This window comes from Oreochromis niloticus, linkage group LG4, assembly GCF_001858045.2.
Source record: "Oreochromis niloticus isolate F11D_XX linkage group LG4, O_niloticus_UMD_NMBU, whole genome shotgun sequence".
Taxonomy (NCBI): Eukaryota; Metazoa; Chordata; class Actinopteri; order Cichliformes; family Cichlidae; genus Oreochromis; species Oreochromis niloticus.
Window position 1 is genome coordinate 1,709,998 of NC_031969.2, and position 24,631 is coordinate 1,734,628.

At 44.4% G+C, this 24,631-nt stretch overlaps 1 protein-coding gene across 17 annotated transcripts in view; it reads right to left on the reverse strand.

Annotated features, from left to right (window-relative positions):
- LOC100705368 (potassium voltage-gated channel subfamily C member 1) overlaps positions 1 to 20,169 on the reverse strand; it is a 141,867-nt gene extending 121,698 nt beyond the window's left edge. For 8 of the 17 annotated variants that reach the window (XR_003219785.1, XR_003219788.1, XR_003219787.1 and 5 more), the window contains exon 1: positions 16,949 to 20,164. Coding sequence is in view for 8 of the 17 variants with exons in the window: in XM_019358373.2 (XP_019213918.1) it covers positions 16,949 to 17,491 (543 nt within the window). In the remaining 9 variants the exon portion in view is untranslated. Of the gene's footprint in view, positions 1 to 16,948 lie in introns of all 17 variants that reach the window. The other 9 variants (XR_003219791.1, XM_025906564.1, XM_025906563.1 and 6 more) reach the window with 5 other exon arrangements.
- Between the last annotated feature and the right edge of the window lie 4,462 nt (positions 20,170 to 24,631).

Below are 24,631 nucleotides of genomic sequence, written 5' to 3' on the forward strand. Positions count from 1 at the left end.
AACAGAAAGGCATAGGTAGGAATAGGGAGAAAAAGAGGGGCGACACACTAGCTCCTGGTAGACAGAACAGTTGCCCGAGACCTCAAGGCCAGACTGGCCAACCTGTGCACTGCCTGGATTGACTACAAGAAAGCTTATAACTCAATGCCCCACACTTGAATCAAGGAATCCCTACAAAAATACAAGATGAACAGAACCCTAAGAGCCTTCATCAGGAATTCAATGAGGATGTGGCCAAGTCAGCATCAAGTGTGCGATTTACCGACGAAATGCTCTCTCCCCACTGCTGCTCTGTGCAGGCCTGAGTCCCCTTGGTGAGACTCAAGACTGGATATGGATGCAGACTACGGAATGATCGTCAATCACTTCCTCTAAATGCATGACATCAAGCTGCATGCAAAGACTGAACAAGATATCGAATCCCTGATCTATACCACTAGGATCTGGAGCACTGATATTGGATCGTCATTCTGACTGGAGAAGTTTAGTCACATGATAACAAAAAGAGGGAAAGTAATCAGAACTGAGGAGATTGCACTACCAAAAGGCAACATTGTAAACACTGAGGACAGCTACAAGTACCTGGGAATCTCACAGGCAAATGGGAACCATGAAGAGGCCACTAGCCAATGTTCTGAAGAGTCACCTGAATGGAAAGAACAAGATCAAGGGAATTAACACCTACGCTCTTCCAGTGACCAGATAGCCTGCTGCAATAATAAGTTGGCCAAAGGAGGAGGTAGAAGCCACTGACATCAAGACTAGGAAGGAAGCTTCTCACCATGCATGGAGAGTTTGACCCCAAGTGCAGCACCCTGAGATTGTACGCTAAGTGGAAGGAAGGAGCCAGTGGGTGTCAGAACACTATCTAGGATGAGACAACAACTATCCATGAGTACATTAAGAAGATATTTATTAAGCATGCTTAATAAATATCTCAGGCAGCAGAAACCTAAAAAAGAAGAGGAGCAAGGAGAAGAACCATCATTCAAAATCAAGCTGCTGCACGGTACGTACCACTGGCAGATAAAAGTGGCTGGCATCCAAAAATCCTACCAGGACAAAGCTGGACTGAAAAACAGCACAGAGGCACTAACAATCTAACACTAACAATCGGCCATCTGCTGCGACCGCTTGGGGTGAGAGAAAGAAGACAGGATAAAGAAGAGAGACGGAGAATAATAACAAGTATGATTCAGTGCAGAGAGGTCTATTAACACATGTTGAGTGAGAAAGGTGACTGGAAAGGAAAAACTCAATGCATCATATGAATCCCCCAGCAGCCTACGTCTATTACAGCATAACTAAGGGAGGATTCAGGGTCACCTGGTCCAGCCCTAACTATATGCTTTAGCAAAAAGGAAAGTTTGAAGCCTAATCTTGAAAGTAGAGATAGTGTCTGTCTCCCGAATCCAAACTGGAAGCTGGTTCCACAGAAGAGGGGCCTGAAAACTGAAGGCTCTGCCTCCCGTTCTACTTTTAAATACTCTAGGAACAACAAGTGAGCCTGCAGTGTGAGAGCGAAGTGCTCTAATAGGGTGATATGGTACTATTAAGATCAGGTGGGGCCTGATTATTTAAGACCTTGTATGTGAGGAGCAGGATTTTGAATTCAATTCTGGATTTAACAGGGAGCCAATGAAGGGAAGCCAAAACAGGAGAAATATGCTCTCTCTTTCTAGCCCCTGTCAGTACCCTTGCTTGCTCTTTTTTTTTTAACAATAGCAACACAGGAACAAGCTCAAAGCACACGATCCATAGAGGCAGGGGTCTACCCCACCAGGTAAGACCCCAGGTTCAGGCTGTGCAAAGATGCCCCTGAGACACCCCAGCTTATAAAAGCAGGGTGTAAGATGTTAGCAGTTAGGGCATACATGGAAAATCACAATGGAATAGTTAGCATAGTATCAGGAAACATCTGTACCGAGTATAGCTTGGAAGTCCCAATGTCAAAATGGGACATGCCCCCTAGGATGGTTGAGAATGACTGAGCTAAGACCCTGTAGGACTTTAACATACAGACAGACAAACTGGTGATGGCTAACCAACCGGACATAGTACTGGTGGGCAAGCAGAGGAAGAAGGCTGTAGTGTTAGATGTAGCTATACCAAATAATAGCAACATTAGGAAAAAGGAACATGAGAAGCTTGAGAAATACCAAGGGCTAAGAGAAGAGCTTGAGAAGATGTGTAGGGTGAAGGTATCAGTGGTCTGAGTGGTAATCACAGCACTCAGTGCAGTGACCCCCAAACTGGGCAAGTGGCCTAAGCATATCCCAAAAACAACACCTGAGATCTCTGTCCAGAAGAGCACAGCCACAATACTGTACAAAATCATCAAGCTTCCAGGCCTCTGATAGAGGACCCGAGCTTCCTCCCACAATACAAAGGCCTGCTATTACCCACATAGCAAAATTGGTATGGCCCGGATCTGGCCCACACAATGTGCGTACACATGGCCCACATACCGCAAAGAATGACCCAGAACAGGTTTGCCAGAGGAGGCCCACAGATGTCAGCCTGATGTGTACCTTAATCAAGCCATGTAATAACAACATGTGACGTATTTAGCACAGATTAAAAATGTCTCAATAAAGGTAATGCAGCAAATTTATTTGGAATTAAATAATTTATGTAATTTAGAACAGTATATCAATATATCAAAAATTACTGCTCCTGGAAAGTAATAGTGCAAAAGTAACATGACAAAACTCTGTTCAGATAGTGAAGGGACTGATTCTTTTATAGCGCTTTTCTACTCTCCCAGAGTACTCAAATTGCTCTATACAACATGGCACATTCACCCAATCACTTTCTCTAAACTGAGAGCCAAATAACTACATTCCTACACATTCACACTCCAACGGATGCATCGGAGAGCAACTTGGGTTAGCATCCTGGTATGGCCTGAATCTGGCCACAGAGGATACTTGACATGCAGACTGGAGGAGCCAGGGATCGAACCACTAACCTTCCGATCAGTGGGTGACCTGCTCTACCTCCTAAGCTACAGCCACTCAGTGGTAAGCATGAGTAAACCCTCACTAGGTTTTGGATAAAGTGTACACTCACAAACCTGTCAAACCTGCATTTGAAACGTTGGCTACCATAGCTGTATAGTATTGCAACAGGGCATTTGTGTCTTCTAACTGAAATAGGAGAAAAGGAACATAAATAGGGACATGGAATGTCACCTCTCTGGTGGGGAAGGAGCCTGAGTTAGTGCGTGAGGTTGAGAGGTACCGGCTAGATATAGTCGGGCTCACCTCTACGCATGGCTTGGGCTCTGGAACCAGTCTCCTGGAGAGGGGCTGGACTCTGTCTCAGTCTGGAGTTGCCCCTGGTGAGAGGCGGCGGGCTGGGGTGGGTATTCTAATATCCCCTCGGCTTGCTGCCGGTACGTTGGGTTTTTCCCGGTGGATGAAAGGGTTTGTTCCCTGCGCCTTAGGGTCGGGGAATGGGTCCTGACTGTCATCTGCGCTTATGCGCCGAGTGGCAGTTCAGAGTACCCAGCCTTCTTAGAGTCCCTGGGGGGGGGGTGCTGGAAGGTGCCCCACCTGGAGACTCTGTTGTCCTGCTGGGAGACTTCAATGCTCATGTGGGTAACAACAGCGAGACCTGGAGGGGCGTGATTGGGAGGAACGGCCTCCCTGATCTGAATCCAAGCGGTGTTTTGTTATTGGACTTCTGTGCGAATCACAGTTTGGCCATAACGAACACCTTGTTCGAACATAAGAGTGTCCATGAGTGCACGTGGCACCAGGACGCTCTAGGCCGCAGGTCAATGATCGATTTTGTAATCGTATCACCAGACCTGCGACCATATGTTCTGGACACTCGGGTAAAGAGAGGGGCTGAGCTGTCAACTGATCACCACCTGGTGGTGAGTTGGATCAGGTGGCGGGGGAGGACGCTGGACAGACCTGGTGCACCTAAACGCGTAGTGAGGGTGTGCTGGGAACGTCTAGCAGAGGCCCCAATCCGCGAGATCTTCAACGCACACCTCCGGCAGAGCTTCAACAGCATTCCGAGGGAGACTGGGGACATTGAGTCCGAATGGACCATGTTCAGCGTCTCCATCGCTGAAGCTGCTGCATTGAGCTGCGGCCGCAAGGTGGTTGGTGCCTGCCGTGGTGGTAATCCCCGAACCAAATGGTGGACACCAGAGGTGGAGGGAGCCACCAAGCTGAAGAAGGAGTCCTATCAGGCTTGGTTAGCCTGTGGGACTCCGGAGGCAGCCGACAGGTATCGACAGGCCAAGCGGAATGCGGCTCGGGCAGTGGCTGAAGCAAAAACTCGGGTGTGGGAGGAGTTCGGAGAGGCCATGGAAAAAGACTTTCGGACTGCCTCGAAGAGATTCTGGCAAACCGTCAGGCGTCTCAGGAGGGGAAAGCGGTGCTCTACCTGCACTGTGTATAGTGCTGGCGGAGCGCTGCTGACGTCGACTGAGAAAATTGTCAGGCGGTGGAAGGAATACTTCGAGGACCTCCTTAATCCCACTGACACGTCTTCCGAGGAGGAAGCAGAGTCTGGGGATGAGGGGAATGACCCGCCAATTTCCGGGGGCGAGGTCACTGAGGCAGTTAAACAACTCCTTGGTGGCAGAGCCCCTGGTGTTGATGAGGTCCGCCCCGAGTTCCTGAAGGCTCTGGAAGTTGTAGGGCTGTCCTGGTTGACACGCCTCTACAATGTTGCGTGGAGATCAGGGGCAGTACCCCTGGACTGGCAGACCGGGGTGGTGGTCCCCATCTTTAAGAAGGGAGACCGGAGGGTGTGTTCCAACTACAGGGGGATCACACTCCTCAGCCTCCCTGGGAAAGTCTATGCCAGGGTGCTGGAAAGGAGAGTTCGTCCGCTAGTCGAACCTTGGATACAGGAGGAACAATGCGGTTTCCATCCTGGTCGCGGAACACTGGACCAGCTCTTTATCCTCTCAAGGATACTTGAGGGTGCATGAGAGTTTGCCCAACCAGTCTACATGTGTTTTGTGGACTTGGAGAAGGCATTCGACCGTGTCCCTCGGGGTGTCCTGTGGGAGGTGTTGCGGGAGTATGGGGTGTCTGGCCCATTGCTACGGGCCATTCGATCCCTATACAACCGTTGCAAGAGTTTGGTTCGCATTGCCGGCAATAAGTCGAACTCGTTCCCGGTGGGTGATGGGCTCCGCCAGGGCTGCCCTTTGTCACCAGTTCTGTTCATAATTTTTATGGACAGGATTTCTAGGCGCAGCCAAGTGGCGGAGGGCTTTCACTTCGGTGGCCTCAGAATCTCATCTCTGCTTTTTGCGGATAATGTGGTTCTGTTGGCTTCATCAGGTGAGGGCCTCCAGCTCGCACTGGAACGGTTCGCAGCCGAGTGTGAAGCAGTGGGAATGAGGATCAGCACCTCCAAATCTGAGGCCATGGTTCTCAGCCGGAAAAGGGTGGAGTGCCCACTCTGGGTCGGGGATGAGTTCCTGCCCCAAGTGGAGGAGTTTAAGTATCTCGGGGTCTTGTTCGCGAGTGATGGGAGAAGGGAGCCGGAGATCGACAGACGGATTGGTGCTGCGGCTGCAGTGATGCGGACGCTGCACCGGTCCGTCGTGGTGAAGAGAGAGCTGAGTGTAAAAGCGAAGCTCTCAATTTACCGGTCGATCTACGTCCCTACCCTCACCTATGGCCACGAGCTGTGGGTAGTGACCGAAAGAACGAGATCGCGGATACAAGCGGCAGAAATGAGCTTCCTCCGAAGGGTGGCTGGCCTCTCCCTTAGAGATAGGGTGAGGAGTTCGGCCATCCGGGAGGGGCTCAGAGTAGAGCCGCTGCTCCTCCACATCGAAAGGAGCCAGTTGAGGTGGTTCGGGCATCTGACAAGGATGCCTCCTGGGCGCCTCCTGGGTGAGGTGTTCCGGGCATGTCCCACCGGGAGGAGGCCCCGGGGCAGACCCAGGACACGCTGGAGAAATTATATCTCTCGGCTGGCCTGGGAACGCCTTGGTGTTCCCTTGGATAAGCTGGAGGAGGTGGCTGGGGAGAGGGAGGTCTGGGCTTCTCTGCTTAGGCTGCTGCCCCCGCAACCCGGCCTCGGATAAAGCGGATGAAGATGGATGGATGGATGGAACATAAATAATGCCATCATTGCCAGACCTGACCCACATCTGGTTGACATACTCCTTGCCATGACACCAGTCAGTCAGAAGTGCCAGCTTGATGCCAGATCCGGGCCAAACCTGTTTTCTATGAGCCTGGGCCACATCAACCAAACCACAATCGGGCCAGATGTGGCATGCCATCACATAAACAGTGCCATCTACGCCAGGCCTGGCCCATATCTGCATGACATGCCACTTACCATGCCCGAAGTCAGCCAGCAGTTCCAGCTTGACACCAGATCTGGGCCAGACCTGTCTTCTATCTGGGTAGAGGGATTAGGTTAATTGGTGATTCTAAATTGCCCATAGGCGTGAATGTGAGTGTGAGTATGTGTATTTCTCTGTGTTAGCCTTGCAACAGACAGGAGATCAGTTCAGGGTGTATCCCACCTCTCATCCTATAGTAAACAGCACAAACGATATTTATTTATTATTTATTTTTATTCTGATCCATTTTATCTTGGTAAATGGGTAGGTGGTGGATGGTGATGTTTTTGTCTGTGTATGAGATTCAGCAATGACAAAGATGTTTTGTTTTTAATTCAATTCAAGTTAATATACACAGTGCTTAAAAAGAAAGCTACCTCAATGACTCCTTGTTACCAAGATGGCTGTCAAGTGGGATAACTTGTTCTAAGAAAATCTTTGGATGTTACAGATTTTTTTTTTCTTTTTTTGCGAGGGCTGCAGCCTAAGCAGAGAAGCCCAGACCTCTCTCTCCCCAGCCACCTCCTACAGTATGTCCAGGGGAACACCAAGGCGTTCCCAGGCCAGCCGGGAGATATAATCCTTCCAACATGTCCTGGGTCTGCCCCAGGGCCTCCTCCCATTATTACATGCCCAGAAAACCTCACCCAGGAGACGCCCAGGAGGGATCCTTGTCAGATGCCCGAACCACGTCAACTGGCTTCTTTTGATGTGGAGGAGCAAAGGCTTTACTCTGAGCCCCTCCCAGATGGCTGAACTCCTCATCCAATCTCTAAGGGAGAAGCCAGCCACCCTTCGGAGGAAGCCCATTTCTGCCACTTGTATCTGCGATGTCATTCTTTTGCTCACTACCCACAGCTCGTGATCTTAGGTAAGTGTAGGCATGTAGATCAACCAGTAAATTGAGAGCTTCACTTTTACACTCAGCTCTCTCTTCACAACTATGAACCGGTACATTGTCCTCATCACTGCCTCTGCAGCACCAATCTGTCTGTCGATCTCCCGCTCCCTTCTCCTATCACTCAAGATAAGATAAACTCTTCCAATTGGGGCAGGAACTCGTCCCTGACCCGGAGTGGGCACTCCATCCTTTTCCGACTGAGAACTATGGCCTCAGATTTGCAGGTGCTGATTCTCATTCCCACCACTTCACACTCGGCTGTGAAGTGTTCCAGTGCGGGCTGGAGGCCATCACAGAATGAAGCCAATAGAACCATATCATATGCAAAAAGCAGAGATGAGATTCTGAGGCCATCGAAGTGAAAGATTTTTGCCACTTGTCTACACCTAGAAATTATGTCCATAATAATTACGAACAGTATCAGTTACAAAGGGCAACCTCGGCAGTGTCCATAACCCACTGGAAATGAGTCCGACTTACTGCTGGCTATGTGGACCAAGCTCTTGCAACGGTTGTATAAGGATCGAATAGCCTGTAGCAATTGGCCAGACACCCCATACTCCCAAAACACCTCCCAAAGGACACTCCAAGGGACATGGTCAGATACCTTGTCAAAGTCCACAAAGCACATCTAAAGTGGTTGGGCCAACTCCCAGGCATCCTCAAGTATCCTCGAGAGGATAAAGAGCTGGTCCAGTGTCCCACAACCAGGATAAAAAACACATTGGTCCTCCTGTATCCGATGATTAACTAACAGATGGGCTGTCCTTTTCAGCACCCTGGCAGAGACTTTCGCAGGGAGACTGAGGAGTGTGATCTCCCTATAGCTGAAACACACCCTCTCGCCCCCCCTTGTTAAAGTTGGGAACCACCACCCCGGTCTGCTAATCCAGTACCTCCCCAGATCTCCACGCAACATTGTAGAGGCGTGTCAACCAAGACAGACCTACAACATCGAGAGCCTTCAGGAACTCAGGGCGAATGTTGAAGCACCTTTGACAGCAATTACAACCTTTTGCTCATTCTTCTTTGCAAAACCTCTCAAGCTCAAGGTTGAATGAGGAGCTATGGTGGAAAGCCATTTTCAGATCTCTCCAGAGATGTTCAATTGGGTTCAAGTCTGGGCTCTTGCGGAGCCTGTGTACTTGTGTACTTGTTGTCTAGTTGGAAGACAAACTTTACCCCCAGTCTGAAGTCCAGATCACTCTGGAGATGGTTATTGCCATCTCCAGAGTGCTCTGGACAGAGATATCCAGGACAATCTGTACATTGCTGCATTCATCTGACTAGTCTCCTAGTTCCTACTGCTTAAACACATCACCACATCATGATTCTGCTACCACCATGCTTCACTATAGCTATGGTATTGGCCGGGTGATGGGGAGTGCCTGTTTCCTCCAGCCATGATGCTTGGGATTCAGGCCGAAGAGTTCAATCTTTGAGTTCATTTGGAGACCAGAGAATTTTGTCCCTAATCTGAGAGGTTAGGTGGTTTCAAACTTCTTCCACTTACAGATGATGGAGGACATTGTGCTCATTGGGACTTTCAAAACTGTAGAAATTATTCTGTTCCCTTCCTCAGATCTGTGCTTTGATACAATCCTGTCTTAGAGGTCTACAGATAATTCCTTGAACTTTATGGCTTGGTTTGTGCTCTGACATAGAAAGTAAACTATGGAACCTTATATAGAACCTTATATATTAGACAGTCCAATGAACTGTGTCCAATCAACTGCATTTATCACAGGTAAACTCAAAACATGATATAGAAACATCTAACAGATCAGTGGAAACCTTTTGAGTGTTATGGCAAAGGCTGTGAATACATTTGTAAATGTTATATTTTTATTTTTCTATTTTTAATAAATTTGCAATAATTTTGTTACGTCCCCAAGAATAAGGGCAAGGGAATGAGGGGAGTAACATTCACTAGTTCCTCAAAGAAAACACCAAGCTTAGTTAACATGAGCAGAATACACCACAAAAGCTAACAACCCAAGACTGGTCCAGTCACTGTTTGAGCAGCTCTTCACTAGCTCATATACTGCTGGGTGGCTGATTGTTGAATTGAGTCAGCTGACCACTGGCTCCTCTGAAGAGATGGGTGACAGTGTACAGTATCACAGTAGCAGGTGACAGCATCAAGCTGGGAAGAGGTCGAGGCACGTCCAAAAACACAGTTTGCCACAAGACTGCTGACCATCAGTATGGCAACCATCATTAACAGCTTTTCTTAAGCTTAACTTTTTATGCCAGTTGAAAGCAAATGCCTGCTGCTTGCAATTTGGTTTCTCACAATCTGCAACAACATGTCCAGGATTGTGACAGAAGAAAGACAATTTCCTCACCCTGGGTCTCAAACTAGCATTGACCAAAATAGGCTCTGTGGCTGGTGTGGATCAAAATGGGAGGAAAGCTCATATGCTGCAGGATTTGTAATGTGAGCCAAGACATACTTGTCTGCCAACATGGCACCCTGCTGCAAGGTAGATACTCTCTATTCATTTAGATATACTTTAATACACTCTGGCACAGAGTTTCTAAACTCCTCCACCAGCACTAGTTCTGTCACGGTGGCTAAATCGGTAGCCGTAATTGCAAGAAAATGTTTTTCACTTTTTCATTACAGGATATTGCGTGTCCATTTTGGAATTAGGCTGTAAAATGGAAAAATGTGGGACAAGCAAAGTGTTGTGAATACTTTCCAGAACACTGTAGGTTTATATTTTGCTATTCAGCAATAAACATAATAGAGCTGAATGCTATTTGTTTTCCAGGACCATAAATACAGTGCTTTTAAAAATATTGTATCTTTTTTTTTAAAGATTTGTCGCACTTACATATTTCCCATCATCAAACAAATATTTAATATTAAACAGCATAATTTAAGCAGCCATACGAAAAGGATCCCCATCATGTTCTTTCAGCTTAAGGGGGACTTGTATATGTGAACTTTCCTTTCTTCTTTTCTTGGACAATCTGAGAATCATTTCACCTCCTCCTGGTCAGAGTCTGCATAATGCCATCTAGCAAACTGGCTTAACCATTGGCTGACATAATTTGAGTTATGAAAATGCACTGACTTCATCAATAACACACATATAATGCTGATAGCAGCACAACAACAGAATATTTTAACAAATTTTACAGAGCTATTCCAAGAAGGCTTTGGCTCTTTAGAAAGTACAGTATAGTGGACTGTAATGATCCAGAATAGCTTTCACTTTTTCTGCCACACTCTGAATTACCTCCAATGGTAGATGTGGTCATTTTGCAGGGTTTATTTTATTTTATTTTATTTTTATTTTATTTTATTTTATTTTATTTTTATGACTTGGCAGTTTGAAAAGTTACCATCTTTTCGTTTACATGTAAACATGAAATATCCTCAGGGCTGGTTGTGACAGAGCTAATGGTGCTGATGTTGGTAAGTCCATTATTCTACAGAGCATTGAACACATGACAAATATAAGTGTCTATGAGCTGTGTCTGTGCCTAACTATGTACATGTATGCAGATTATAGGGTACTGTTATTTGTAATAGGACAGTAAGAACATAGCTTTAGTATACATAAGAGCAACATTTGTTTTGAATTATATATGAAGCAGTAAACAGTAAACGAGGCAGATATTTATCTCTCCCATGTACATTTGAACATTTCAAGTCACAGAGTACTCGTATGTCACGCATGCTCATGTGTCACAGTGACCAGCGTACCTTAGAATTCCTAAGGTACGCTGGTCACTGTACCTTCTATATCATTGCAGAAAATCACAACCATATGTTAAGCTTACAAGTGTACCCCAAAGCTGGCAGTTGTGCTTGTCTCATGTGTGCTCAGCCGTGTGTGTACTGTGTTCTGTGTGCATGTGTGAGGCTGTGTGTGTATACAGGTAGATTTGTGTGTGTTAGTTTGTCTGTCTCGGACTGAAGGTGAAAGGAACTCATCCCAACAACGACGGTAGATGTTAGATACTGCAGTTCACACACACACACACACACACCGTGCACAGCATGTCACAACAGATCATTCTGCAGTAATCTGCTGCATGTATGGTTGTACTGTATTAAACGAGCCTATGGGCTTACCGTTCCCATGCTCAGTTAGCTATTTTTGCATGTGTGTGTCTGTGTGTTTGTTCATTGGCTGTTTTATTAACTCACTACGAGGCAAGATCACAGCAGAGATCCCTCTGTGGTTAAATGTTTTATTTCTTGACGTGACATGAAATATAGTATGGTCCCCCTCCCTCTCACTCTCTCACTCTCTCCATCACAGATAGGTGGCACAGACAAAAGGAAGTCTCTGTCACAGCATTATCCTGAAAAGCACCGAGGGGGGAGGGGGACCCTGGAGGATATATTGCCTTTACCACAGCAAACCTCCAGGGAGAGATGTAGAAAGACAGACATGGGTGGTAAAGGTTTATAAAAAGATGAAAGACACTGAAATGAAAAATGAGAACTGAAAAAATGCTGAAGCATGTGCTTGTGATTAAATATCATCACCTGGTTGTCACTGTTTTGCTGCAGATGTACTGAGACCCTGTAGGCATTAACTGTTGTGCTCCACATGGAGCTCACCTGTGAATAAAACTGGCTCAGTTATTGTTACTGGGAGAATCGACTGGACCAGTTTCCATCCACTGACCATCTGTCTCACAGATCATGTTCAGAACATGTTCATTTGAAGAAGTCGACATTTTTAACACTGTGAATTATGTAAATTAATGATGATCAGTATTCTTTTTTTCTTCTTATGTGTAAGCCAATCAAATAGTAGAACATGAGCCGTCTTATCTACTTCATCTTTCTTCGTTCATCAGAGTATTACACCTTTTCAGTACTATTTCACTTCAGGTGATATTTTTACCGTTCTCATTTGGCATTTCAAGTATTTGGTTTTAGTAAACTTTTCTGTTTATTTATGCTTATTTATAAACTAACTTAGAAAAGTGTCATGTCATATGTCAAACATTCATGAAAGTATTTTAGCTACCATACTTTAAAACTATTTTAGATATTTCTAATCTTAGCAAATGATTTCAAATGTTTATGTAAATATTTCTCCCAGGAAATATTTAACCCTGTCATGCAGGAATTCTGACAACCTCAGTCTGGATTTTTTTTTCTAAAGTATTTTTATCCATCTTCAGTCATGAAAAGATGGATAAAAATCCTGATTGAGGTCGTCATAATTCATGCATGACAGGGTTAAATAACAATAATTACAATGACACGCGTCAAACATCTGTAGTAGCATTAAAGGACCAGTGGGTGGCAGAGTACGGAGCGACACATCAGAGTGTAGTGGTTTATGTGCAGGTATACCATCAACACTGACACAAACACAACAAACAGCCTTTGAATAGCTGTCCACTGTAGTGACCACTATGGTGAAAGGGTTAAATAAACTTTGGGACTGCATCAGCGACACGATCTAGCGTGAAAAATTTGCCAAATCAAAAAAGTAGAGCTACCTGCTGTCGTGAATCCATTTTCATGGATGTCTCACGTACTGTTTCAGTGGTTTGTTTTCACAACTTTTACATCAACTTAACAATTCAACAATTCTTCAGCGGACGAATGACAGCACTAGCAGGAGTTGATAAGTTTGTTTACTTTTAAATAGGAGGTTAATAAAAAGTATTACTAATTCATTTTTATTGAACATCTTCAGTGTTAACTGTAAATGGAACAACATCATAAAGAGACTATTTTTTCCCTTCTGCTGACATAACAATAACATCGAAGAACAAAACGGGCAGCTGTGGCTCAGGAGATTGTCGGAAGGTTGGTGGTTTGATCCCTGGCTCCTCCGGTCTGGATCTATCCATGAAGCATCCATGGGCAGGATACTGAACCACTGAAGCATTCATCAGAGTGTGAATGTCAGACAAAAGCACTTAGGGACAGAAAAAAGTGCTTGTGTGATCTGTGTGAATAAGCTGAATGAGCCTCATGACAGAAAGTGCTTTGGGGCTCAAATACAGTAGGAAAGAGCTATAAGTACTAGCACCAAAATGACCCACTGCTACAATGAACTCTGTGTGTAGCAGCCTAGCAAGTGTGTGAAAGTGAAGCTCGTGTGTGCATTTGCTTGTCTGCTTGAGAGATTGGGGGAAGAAAAAAGGTAAAAAATGAAAGAAATAAAGATTGCAGTGGCTCCATTCTCTTTTGCTTCTTTTTATTCTGCTGCTGAATTCACCCTCAACCAAAAACACCTCACATTCTGTAATTCCCTCCCCCTGTTTGTGCCTCTCTCTCTCTCTCCTACTCTGCAGCAGACTACAGCACAGTCAGCTACTATGGGGACTGCAGTCTTACGCTATAGCACAAGCAGAGAGCTGGGGGTTGGGGGTTGAACGAGGTGGGGGAGTGAGAGGATATGGGGTGGAGGGTTGGTGAGAAGGGACTGAATAGCAATAATAAGCAATATAGCACTCATCTCTGATTATGTAGCACAGTAATAAACCACAGTGAGCTGTCAGTGTGATGACACGAGAGAACGAGATCGGAGATGGACAATGTAGACTGCAAAGTAGAAGACAGACAGAAATGAGCAAACCTGGCACCTCTGCAAATATAATACACATACTTACCACAGGACAACGACTTATGCCGTCCTGCTTTTCTTTGTCAAATATTTTTTTGAAAAAACGTTTAAACCTTCATCCTGAAACCAGCTAATCGGCTAACATGGAGCCAGAAGCTGGACTTTAGCTTACCTGAGTATTGCTGCTGCACTGACCATCTACCTTCCAACCCAATCTTTTTGTCCCAGTGCTGGCACCAAAACTATTGACTGCAACACTTTCAAAGTCACTTCCACTGTCACACTGATGCTGTCCAAACTCCCTCAACCATGACATCAGTTTGTCTTTTTTTGTACTATCACCCCTCATTATTCAGTCACTTGTTTGCTCCCATTTACATTGCAGACCTGTCCATTTTTATGGTACTTCATGCTTCCAAAGGTTCTCATTCCTGCGATATCTACATATGAACGCAACACTATGGTTAAGAAAAGATCTTGGTTCGTATAAGGTTTTTGTCTGCAGAAACTGGGGTCCCCTGTATAGACATGAGGACCATCTACAGCCAGACTGCCTGCTTTTCTGCATAAAGGGCATTCTGTGTCCTGCACTGACACTAAAAGTTACAGAATCATCCTATTTGACTGTCAGGATACTGGGTTGGAACAAGCTTCTCTGAACTGCAACACTTGCATAAACTGAGTGAGATCCTCTTTGACCTATACAGCAGATAGACTGATAGAAATGTTCACCTATATCACTGTAGACGTCTGATTGCTGTTTCACATGTGGATAAGGTGCTGGGCCACAGCTTGGTTACAGTTTGATTAAATTAATCAAGCAGCCTTGTCTTCAGCTTGAGAAAATAACTTCTGAAAAATTATTTATTTACTGTATTAATCTAACAAGTTTTACTTGAGTTTTTCACAAAAACAACACCTGTGGTTTTTACAAATTAAATCTCAAGCCACTTTGTTTGTGCACTGGTGCATTGCAGCATTTGTCAGAAGCTGATTTGCCTTAATTCTACTAAAAGTTCAGAGTATCAATCATCACAGTGCAGCTCTCCTCGAAATGACTGTTGTTGCATTGACACTATAAACTTAAAGTGGGTAAAAAAGCAGTATATTTAAAATACAATCCTCTAGATAATAAAGCCCACTTTATGGTAAATAGCCTGGTTCTTATTCAGCGTCCTTCTAGTCACCACTCTATACAAAACGCATCATTTACCCAAACACTTCTGTCTACATGTAAGTGCTTTCTCCCTCTGATAAATACAGTACAGAGCAGCCTGGGCTTCAGTATCTTGCCCAAGAATACTTTGGCATGCAGACTGGAGCAGCCAGGGATCACACAGTAAACCTTCCAATTAGCATGTGACCTAATCCAGCTCCTGAGCTAGTATAGTTTCTCCTCTGTGTTGAAAAGCAGACTGCAGACCAGCTGCACATGAACATCTTCAAACTGCTTTGGTGCCAGCGAAAAGGTTTAACATAGTCTCAACTGCAACCAAGAAGCTCGTTACATATCAAAGTCAGTTCTTTTCACCATGATGTTGTGATGTTGTACTGTCAAACAAATCTTTTTTTTTCAATCACTGGATTTAAGAACTGCACCAGATTCAACAGGGGGCAGTTTAGATGGAACTGAATTCAATTATAGTGAAAACTGAAAATGAAGGTAAGCTCCTGTTCTCTCGTGGACCCCCATGGACTCTGTGTCCACACAAACACCAGCTGCAAGTTCAGGTTTGAAGGCCATTTGTTCTTAGTGATCTCTTTGTGCTCCTTTTTCCTCTCTTCTCCTTCCACTTACTCCCAGCCGCAACTTGGAACAGGAACTGCCCCAAAAGACTCATTGGCTTTCCTCTGCCACCCCTGGAGGCCAGCGCCAGATCCTGCTGCCTCAGGGTCCAGGGCCATCACAGGTGACCCATTGCACTCCCCCTACCACCTGTTTGACCAGCAGGTCAGCAGCTCAGGTCAATCAGGTCCCACACCACCAGACTCACTATCTGCTTCTTCCCCTGGGCTATTCAGACTGTTAACAAGAACTATGCCCCCACAGCCCACCCCTGCCCACCCACCTCACCAACCTGAGCCATGGTCTCAGTAACCTTCTTCACTCAGGCTACTCACACACGGACTCTATTTAGACTAAGTCTTTTCTCTGGATTTCTTCCAAGCACTTTGCAGCTATTTTGTTCTAAATGTGTGCCTTTCTCTTCTTTTTGTGTATGTCCCTCTTCATTGTAAATACTTCTCATGTTTGTTATTTATTCCTGCTGTCTGCTGTGTATATTTTATTCTGGCACCGCTGGTTTTGTTGTACATGTACAATGACCATAAAGGGCTATTCTATTCTATTCTATTTTTGCATTTTGATATTTCTCTTTCTATTAAAAGACAGCTCAGTTCTTGCTTGATTGTAAGGGCATCCTTTCCTATTTTGTAGGGCCTTTGACTTCTGATTGTGATAAAACTCGTACATATACACCGCATATTGAGATTACTGTTGTAGGTCATTGGTGTTATATATAGTATAAATAAGCTACAAAGCTGATCTTCTGACTCATTATAGTCAGGACAGAACATTTGAATCATTTTCAAGTGAGTTCCTGGGAGGCAACAACATTTAGAAACAGACAAAGCAGTTGTGAACAACATTGGAGCGAGAGCAGTACCTAAACTAAAGTCTATGTAAACTACATGTACACATGTACTGAGACAAACCTCTAGGATGAAGTGCGAGGATGCACAGCTGACATTCCTTTATTCACAGAGGTGACCTCTAGACTGTTGAATAATTTTCACAAAGTATGGATTGACAAGAAATAGATATGGAAAAACATGTCTGATGTACTATAGACATTCAGGATGGATGCACACTTGTGAAACACTGGTGAGATGGATTAAAGCGCACTGAAAAAAATGGTATCAGCAGGAGCCACAATCCTCATGTAAAATGATTCATGATAAAGATCAAACGTACACCACTGTGGCTTTTTTTTTTAACCCGCAGAGAACTGAACGTCCTTTCATCCTCCAACAGTATCCGGAGAACCTTTACGCGCAACAATGCGCAGTGTCCAAAACAGTGCCAAGCGCATGAGTTGCAGAGCACGCACGAGAAAAAGGGAAGGCAGATTGAACGTTACACTTGCCACTCACCCGGGCATATTTGGAGGAGTAGGGATCCTCAAACAGCGCCCACATCCTGGGCTGCCACACCTCCCACCATGTCGCCCTGCGGCCGTCCTCCTGCATGCACAGACGTTTCAGGTCGCCATCCGCTCCGCCGGTGAGTGCAGGGTCGTCCTCGGGTGGATCCGGTTCGGGGGTTTCAAAGCTGTCCAGGGCTTCTTCTGCATCACGGTGCTGTCGGTAATTCATCCAGCAGCACGCCTCCACGTCCGTCTCATCGATGCCCCAGAAGGCAAGCTCTTCCTCGAAGAGCGGCCCGCAGACATCGTTGGGGCAGTGGAGCTTGCCGGTACGGTAGTAGTTGAGGATGAAGGCGAAGGTGGCCGGGTGGCGGTCAAAGAAGAACTCGTCGGACTTGGGATCGTAGTCGAAGTTGCTGTAGGCGTCGGGCTCTGTCAGCCAAGACAAGCGCGTCCCCGGCAACGTCTTTAGGGTGCTCCGGTAGGTCTCGTGTCGAATCCCACCGCAGTTGATGACGATCTTCTCGCTATCTGACGCCGAGCAAGTCATGGTGCTGGAGCATCCTTCGGTCGGTACGTCCGACTGCTGCTGCTGCGGCTACTGCCTTTCCCCATCCACCGTCGGTCCCCGATCTGTATGCTTCTGTTATACTGTACCGCCAACAAGGAGACACAGTGCCAAGTGAGAGAAGGAAAGGAAGGCGGAGTCAGCCTCTCTGCCTCTCTAAGAGAGAGAGGGGGGAATCTGCAGGCGCGTGTATATGTATGAAAGAGAGAATGTGTGGGATGCGGATTTTATGAATCAATAGGTTTCCCCGCTGATTGACTGCCTGCCTGCGCGATTGATTTACTGAGTTCGTGTGATTCAGATCCTTTGAATTCGCGACCTCCGCATGAATACCTGAACATGAATACATTTGCTCTTATTCTCATCCTGTGGGTCTCTGCAGCCTTGTACTTGTGCAGAGAAATCAGATGTATTGAACTAAGCAGCAGAGAGCGAGAGCATGCACGTGATCATTTGCTTCTTTTTTTTCCTTCTGGAAATGCTGAAATACTGATGGGCATCTAGACATTAGCGTCTCTGTATGCCTGCTGAAACAAACCTTATCAGGAATTTCCTTTATTTAGTAGGTTTCGCTTTCCTGGTGTCCATCTTTCTACCAGATACTTAAAACTGGCTGCAGGAGAATGAATTCTGTTATGAGATCCAGTAATATCAGTGGCACTGAATTATTGTTGCATGGCTCTTGTTTTCTCTAAAAAAAACAAACTAAAAAAAACCTTGTGTATTTCTCTTATTTTGGGGTTTTCCTTAAACACAGACAGTAGGTATTTGGAATCCTTAGCCAGGAAAATCTGAGCATCAGCCTCTTCCATACCTGAAAATCTGGTGTATTTCTATGCAGTAGTTTATATGTTTTCTGCATCAATTTACAGTAAAAGTATGTATTCATGTACAGTAAATGAAAACATATATTGGAATTTAACCCAGTTCGGATCTATGCCATTCTCTCTCACTTTGAAATAATTATTCTCAGTGGATTTAATTCAATATTGTCCCTGCCAAGTCACACATGAAGAGTGGAACAAGATGATATGAATTCAGGCTGCTCTTGTCTCCTTTGTTTGTGAAGTAACCTAATTAAATTTGTACCAGTCACGTGTTCATGTCAGTTTAATAGCCCACATGGGTTTCAGCAAAGGTTTGTAATGTTTAGAACTTGCACATTCTGAATATGTCACATGTTACCAGTTTTTTTGGAATGATGAATGACATATATCCATAGACTGGATATAAAATGGAGCCTTCTGTTCCTCTTTTTAGGTTTCAGTATTGGGGTAGATCACCAATCCATCACAGAGCTTACAAAGAGACAATCATTCACTCTCACATTTACAGCTACGGGCAATTTGGAATTGCCGGTTGCCCTAACCCCACTAACTGCATGTCTTTGGACTGTGGGAGGAAGCCAGATTATCCGGAGAGAACATGCAAGCGCCACACAGAAAGGCCCAAGCAGGGTGGTGGAAACAAACTCAGTACCTTGTTGTAGTGAGGCAACAGTGCTAACCACTGCACCACCATGCTCACCATTCCCAATGGACATAACTTCCAACTGTGAAAAGTAAAGCCAATGCTAAAGTGCCCTAACACTAAATTCTTTCTGATGGCCAGCAGGAGGCGACTGTTCTGGTGTCAAAGACGTGGTGATTCGAAATCCGTTTGTTCCCTTGATCTATGACCTCAGTAAACACTTTGCTGATGTTTTTGTGGGGGTAAAATGGGTATTCCTCTTCACATAAAAACTTAACTAATAACTTGTAACTGACCATATCCAGTTCACATTTTGGGAATAAAATTAAATATTTCTGAAGGAAGGTAACAGTTGTTTATTTCAGTATATATTTTGGCATTTTTTCATATCGTCTGGCTTCGAGAAATGCATTTTTCTACACGGGCAGTGGTGCAGTGATTAGCACTGTTGCCTCACAGCAAGCAGGTCCAGAGTTTGATTCCACCACCCGGCCAGATCCGCGTGGGTTCCCCTGGTACTCTGGCTTCCTCCCACAGTCCAAAGACATGCAGTTAGTGGGGTTAGGTAAACTGGTCATTCTAAATTGCCCATAGGGGTAATTCTGAGTGTGAATGGTTGTTTGTCTCTATGTGTTAGCCCTGTGGCAGACTGGCGACCTGTCCAGTGTGCACCCTGTCTCTCGTCCTGTGGTAGCTGGGAAAGGCTCCAGCGACCCTGAAATGGAAGAGATGTTTTCTACATACTGCGATGGGGGTGTCCCCCTTAAAATCTAAGCCTATGCATGTCTGAATCTATTGATGGCAGATTTGGAAAATCTTTACAGTAATTCTATAACTATTTCTCAGCATTTAGTGACTCCATACTGGTTTCCCTCCATTTGATCTAAAAAAATCTGTATAATTAATAAAAGTAATATTTCTGAGGGATGTTTCGTGATCAATTAAGAAACAAAAATAGTTGCTACAAAAATGTTTGATACAAAATAAATAAGTTGAATGAACACTCTCCAAATGTGGCGATTCCATAGTTTTTGACATGGGTTGTAGAACTCAGTGTGATTTTACAACGTGTCCTATAGGTGGGGCCATTCTGTGGACTTCTGAGGCACTGAGTATGTTTGGTGAATACTCTGTGAACGATCATTCTAGCGCTTTTATGTCCCAGGGAGTTTTATGGTCACAATAGTTTTTAAATACTTTAGCAATGCTGTAGCTAACATATTAACATTAAATCTGTTCAATATAAAATTCTGAATTATTTGTTACAGTTTCATTAAGGTTGCAAGTGGTAAAGCTCTCATCTTCTTTCTCTGTCTCTCAGCTGCATCACCCCCTTCCACCACACTTTTTTAATCTACTAAAACACTTGGCTCAATTAGGAAGAGCAGGAGGGATATGATGGTGCCTCACGCCCACTTCCCTTTTCTCTCTCTCTCTCTATCGCTGTTACTCTCCAAGACTGTCCCCCCACCACCAATGAGAGGGAGAGGGAGAGAGACAGGCCAGAAACAGAACAAGTATTTGCTGAGATCCACAGAATGTGGAGGAAAAAGACTGCAGACCATCAGATCATTAGTGCTCTCCCATTTTCTCTCTCTCTCTTTCTCTCACACCGAATATTCTTTCCATTTCTCTCTCCACCTTTCCTTATCATCTCCACTGCCTGTCTGCCCTCCCTCCTCTCTCCCTCAGTGCAGAGCTAATGTGCTGCGTTGGCCTGTTGAGAACAGTCTGCAGCACTGTGCTTCATTCTCCACTAATACGTCATGGAAACACACACGCACACACATCTACAGAGCTATGCCCTCAAAATATGGAATACCCTAAACCACCCAAATGCACCAGACCAAAGGTTCAAGCTTTTATCACAGTCTGACCACCTCTACACAGGATGTGTTAAGGTTTTAGTACATGAACTGATATTTGATTGGTCGTGCAAACTAAACAAATCACTTTCCTCTGCCTTACAGAAACCTGGGTACAGCAGGATGATTGTGTTCGTTTTAAACATTCAACATCCCTGAGTCAGACTAACTGTCAGAATCCTCTAAGCACAGGCTGAGGAGGGGGTGAAGGAGCAATCTTCCAATCCAGCTTATTAATCAACCAAAGACCCAGACAGACTTTTAATTCATTTGAAAGCCTGATTCTTAGCCTTGTCCACCCCAGCTGGAAAATCAAAAAACTGTTTTATTTGTAGTTCTCTGTCATTCACCTGGGCCTTACTCTTACTAATTTCTGACTAATTTCTTAGATTTTTTATCTGATTTAGTGCTCAGATCAGATTAAATAATTATTGTGGGTGATTTTAACATCCATGTAGATGCTAAAAATGCTGCAAGTGTTCTGCAACTGAACATTTAACGTCTCTTGTCTGATCATTTCCTGATAACATTTACATTTACAATAATTGATTACACAGCAGTGGAGAGTAGACTTTATCACAGTAGATGTCTTTCTGAAAGTGCTGTAACTAAGTTTAAGAATATAATCCACCCACTGTTATCATCTTCAATGCCCTGTACCAACGTAGAGCAGAGCAGCTATCTGAACGCTACTCCAACAGAGGTCGATTATCTTGTTAATAATTTTACCTCCTCACTACGTACGACTCTGGATACTGTAGCTCCTGTGAAAACTAAGGCCTCAAATCAGAAGTACCTGACTCCGTGGTATAATTCTCAAACACGTAGCCTAAAGCAGATAACTCGTAAGCTGGAGAGGAAATGGCGTGTCACAAATTTAGAGGATCATCATTTAGCCTGGAGAAATAGTTTGCTGCTTTATAAGAAAGCCCTCCGCAAAGCCAGAACATCTTACTATTCGTCACTGATTGAAGAAAATAAGAACAACCCCAGGTTTCTCTTCAGCACTGTAGCCAGGCTGACAAACAGTCAGAGCTCTACTGAGCCAACAATCCCTTTAACGTTAACTAGTAATGACTTCATGAACTTCTTCACAAATAAAATTTTTATCATTAGAGAAAAAATTACCAATAATCATCCCACAGATGTAATATTATCTACAGCTACTTTTAGTACCATCGATGTTAAGTTAGACTCTTTTTCTCCAATTGATCTTTCTGAGTTAACTTCAATAATTACTTCCTCCAAACCATCAACGTGTCTTTTAGACCCCATTCCTACAAAACTGCTCAAAGAAGTCCTGCCATTAATTAATTCTTCAATCTTAAATATGATCAACCTATCTCTAATAATCGGCTATGTACCACAGGCCTTCAAGCTGGCTGTAGTTAAACCTTTACTTAAAAAGCATCTCTAGACCCAGCAGTCTTAGCTAATTATAGGCCAATCTCCAACCTTCCTTTCATATCAAACATCCTTGAAAGAGTAGTTGTCAAACAGCTAACAGATCATCTGCAGAGGAATGGCTTTCACTGTAAAAAAAAAAATCCTAATATAAAAGTATTTTACTGTGTATTTTACAGTTTTATTGTGTTCTTCTAGAATATCAATAAATTTACATCAAATAATTATTATTATTATTATTGCTACTTAGGGCGATCGTGGCTCAAGAGTTGGCAGTTCGCCTTATAATCACAAGGTAGCCGGTTCGAGCCCCGGCTCGGACAGTCTCGGTCGTTGTGTCCTTGGTCAAGACACTTCACCTACCGCCTACTGGTGATGGCCAGAGGGGCCGATGGTGCGATATGGCAGCCTCGCCTCTGTCAGTCTGTCCCAGGGCATGCAATCCATTATTATTTAAACCAACTGTTAACTGTATATTTCTGTACATTTAAGTATTATTATTCATATTGCCACATTCATTGATCTTGTTTATAGGTAATTTCATTGTTTAATCACATTAACATGTTCCTAATTTAATGTTTAACAGCACTTCAAAAAGGCAAAATCCCATGTAAAATTAGGGCAACAAACTGTATTGTCATTACTGAAAATAACCGTATTTTGATGAGAAAGTTATTTTCTGTTATTATTTTGGCGACCCGGCTGCCGTAATATTACTTATAACTTAAGTTATTTGAAGAGTTTCAGTCAGGTTTCAGAGCTCAGCACAGCACAGAAACAGCTTTAGTGAAGGTTACAAATGATCTTCTTATGGCCTCTGACAGTGGACTCATCTCTGTGCTTGTCCTGCTAGACCTCAGTGCAGCGTTCGATACTGTTGATCATAATATCCTATTAGAGCGATTTGAACATGCTGTAGGTATTACAGGTACTGCACTGCAGTGGTTTGTATCATATCTATCTAATAGACTCCAATTTGTTCATGTAAATGGAGAGTCGTCTTCACACTCTAAGGTCAATTATGGTGTTCCACAGGGTTCAGTGCTGGGACCAATTCTGTTTACATTATACATGCTTCCCTTAGGCAGCATCATTAGAAGACATAGCATAAATTTTCACTGCTATGCAGATGACACGCAGCTCTATCTATCCATGAAGCCAGGTAACACACACCAATTAGTTAAACTGCAGGAATGTCTTAAAGACATAAAGACCTGGATGGCCGCTAACTTTCTGCTTCTTAATTCAGATCAAACTGAGGTTATTGTACTCAGCCCTGAAAATCTTATAAATATGGTATCTAAGCAGATTCTTACTCTGGATGGCATTACCTTGGCCTCCAGTAACACTGTGAGGAACCTTGGAGTCATTTTTGACCAGGACATGTCCTTCAATGCACATATTAAGCAAATATGTCAGACTGCTTTCTTCCATTTGCGCAACATCTCTAAAATTAGAAATATCCTGTCTCAGAGTGACGCTGAAAAACTAGTTCATGCATTTATTACTTCCAGGCTGGACTACTGTAATTCTTTATTATCAGGATGTCCTAAAAACTCGCTGAAAAGCCTTCAGCTGATCCAAAATGCTGCAGCAAGAGTCCTGACAGGGACTAGAAAGAGAGAGCAGATTTCTCCTGTTGTCAGGGGGCGGAGAAAGAGCGGACTCGACAGCGGAGCTCCTTGCAGGTAAACAGTGCAGTTTATTTACAAAGTGGAGAAAACAGTGAACGGCTGATCTTGGTGCAATGAAAGGTGAGTGGGTGGCTTTCTCCTCTTCTTTTCGTCCGTGCCCGAGAGGAGAATAAACACCCCGTGTTCTCCGGTTACCCTCGTCCCAGGTGGTGATTAGCCCTCTAAATTCCTCTTCTCTCTCCTCGCGGTCCCTGGCGACAAACAAACAGAGCACAACGATGACGAGACAGTTCCTGAGTGAGAGGCTTAATTCACACATCAGTGGCTACACTTCCGAGTTTTGCTAATACTCCAGCGCTGACTGAAGGTTGATCGCCCTGTTAAATAGTCCGGCTAAGATGGCGGATGATTAGCAGCAGGTGCGAAGGCTTCAGAACAGGGACACTCCCAGGAGCGCATCCCCAACGGATGTAAACAAACAGAGAGAGAGGGGAGAGGGAACGAGAACACAACATCACAGGCAGGTCGACCGGTGAGGACCGTCGGACCTTGACACCTCTACTGGCTTCCCTTCATTGGCTCCCTGTTAAATCCAGAATTGAATTTAAAATTCTTCACATCCCATACAAGATGTTGAATAATCAGGGTCCATCTTATCTTAATGACCTTATATTACTTGTTGTTCCTAGAGTATTTAAAAGTAGAATGGGAGGCAGAGACTTCAGTTTTCAGGCCCCTCTTCTGTGGAC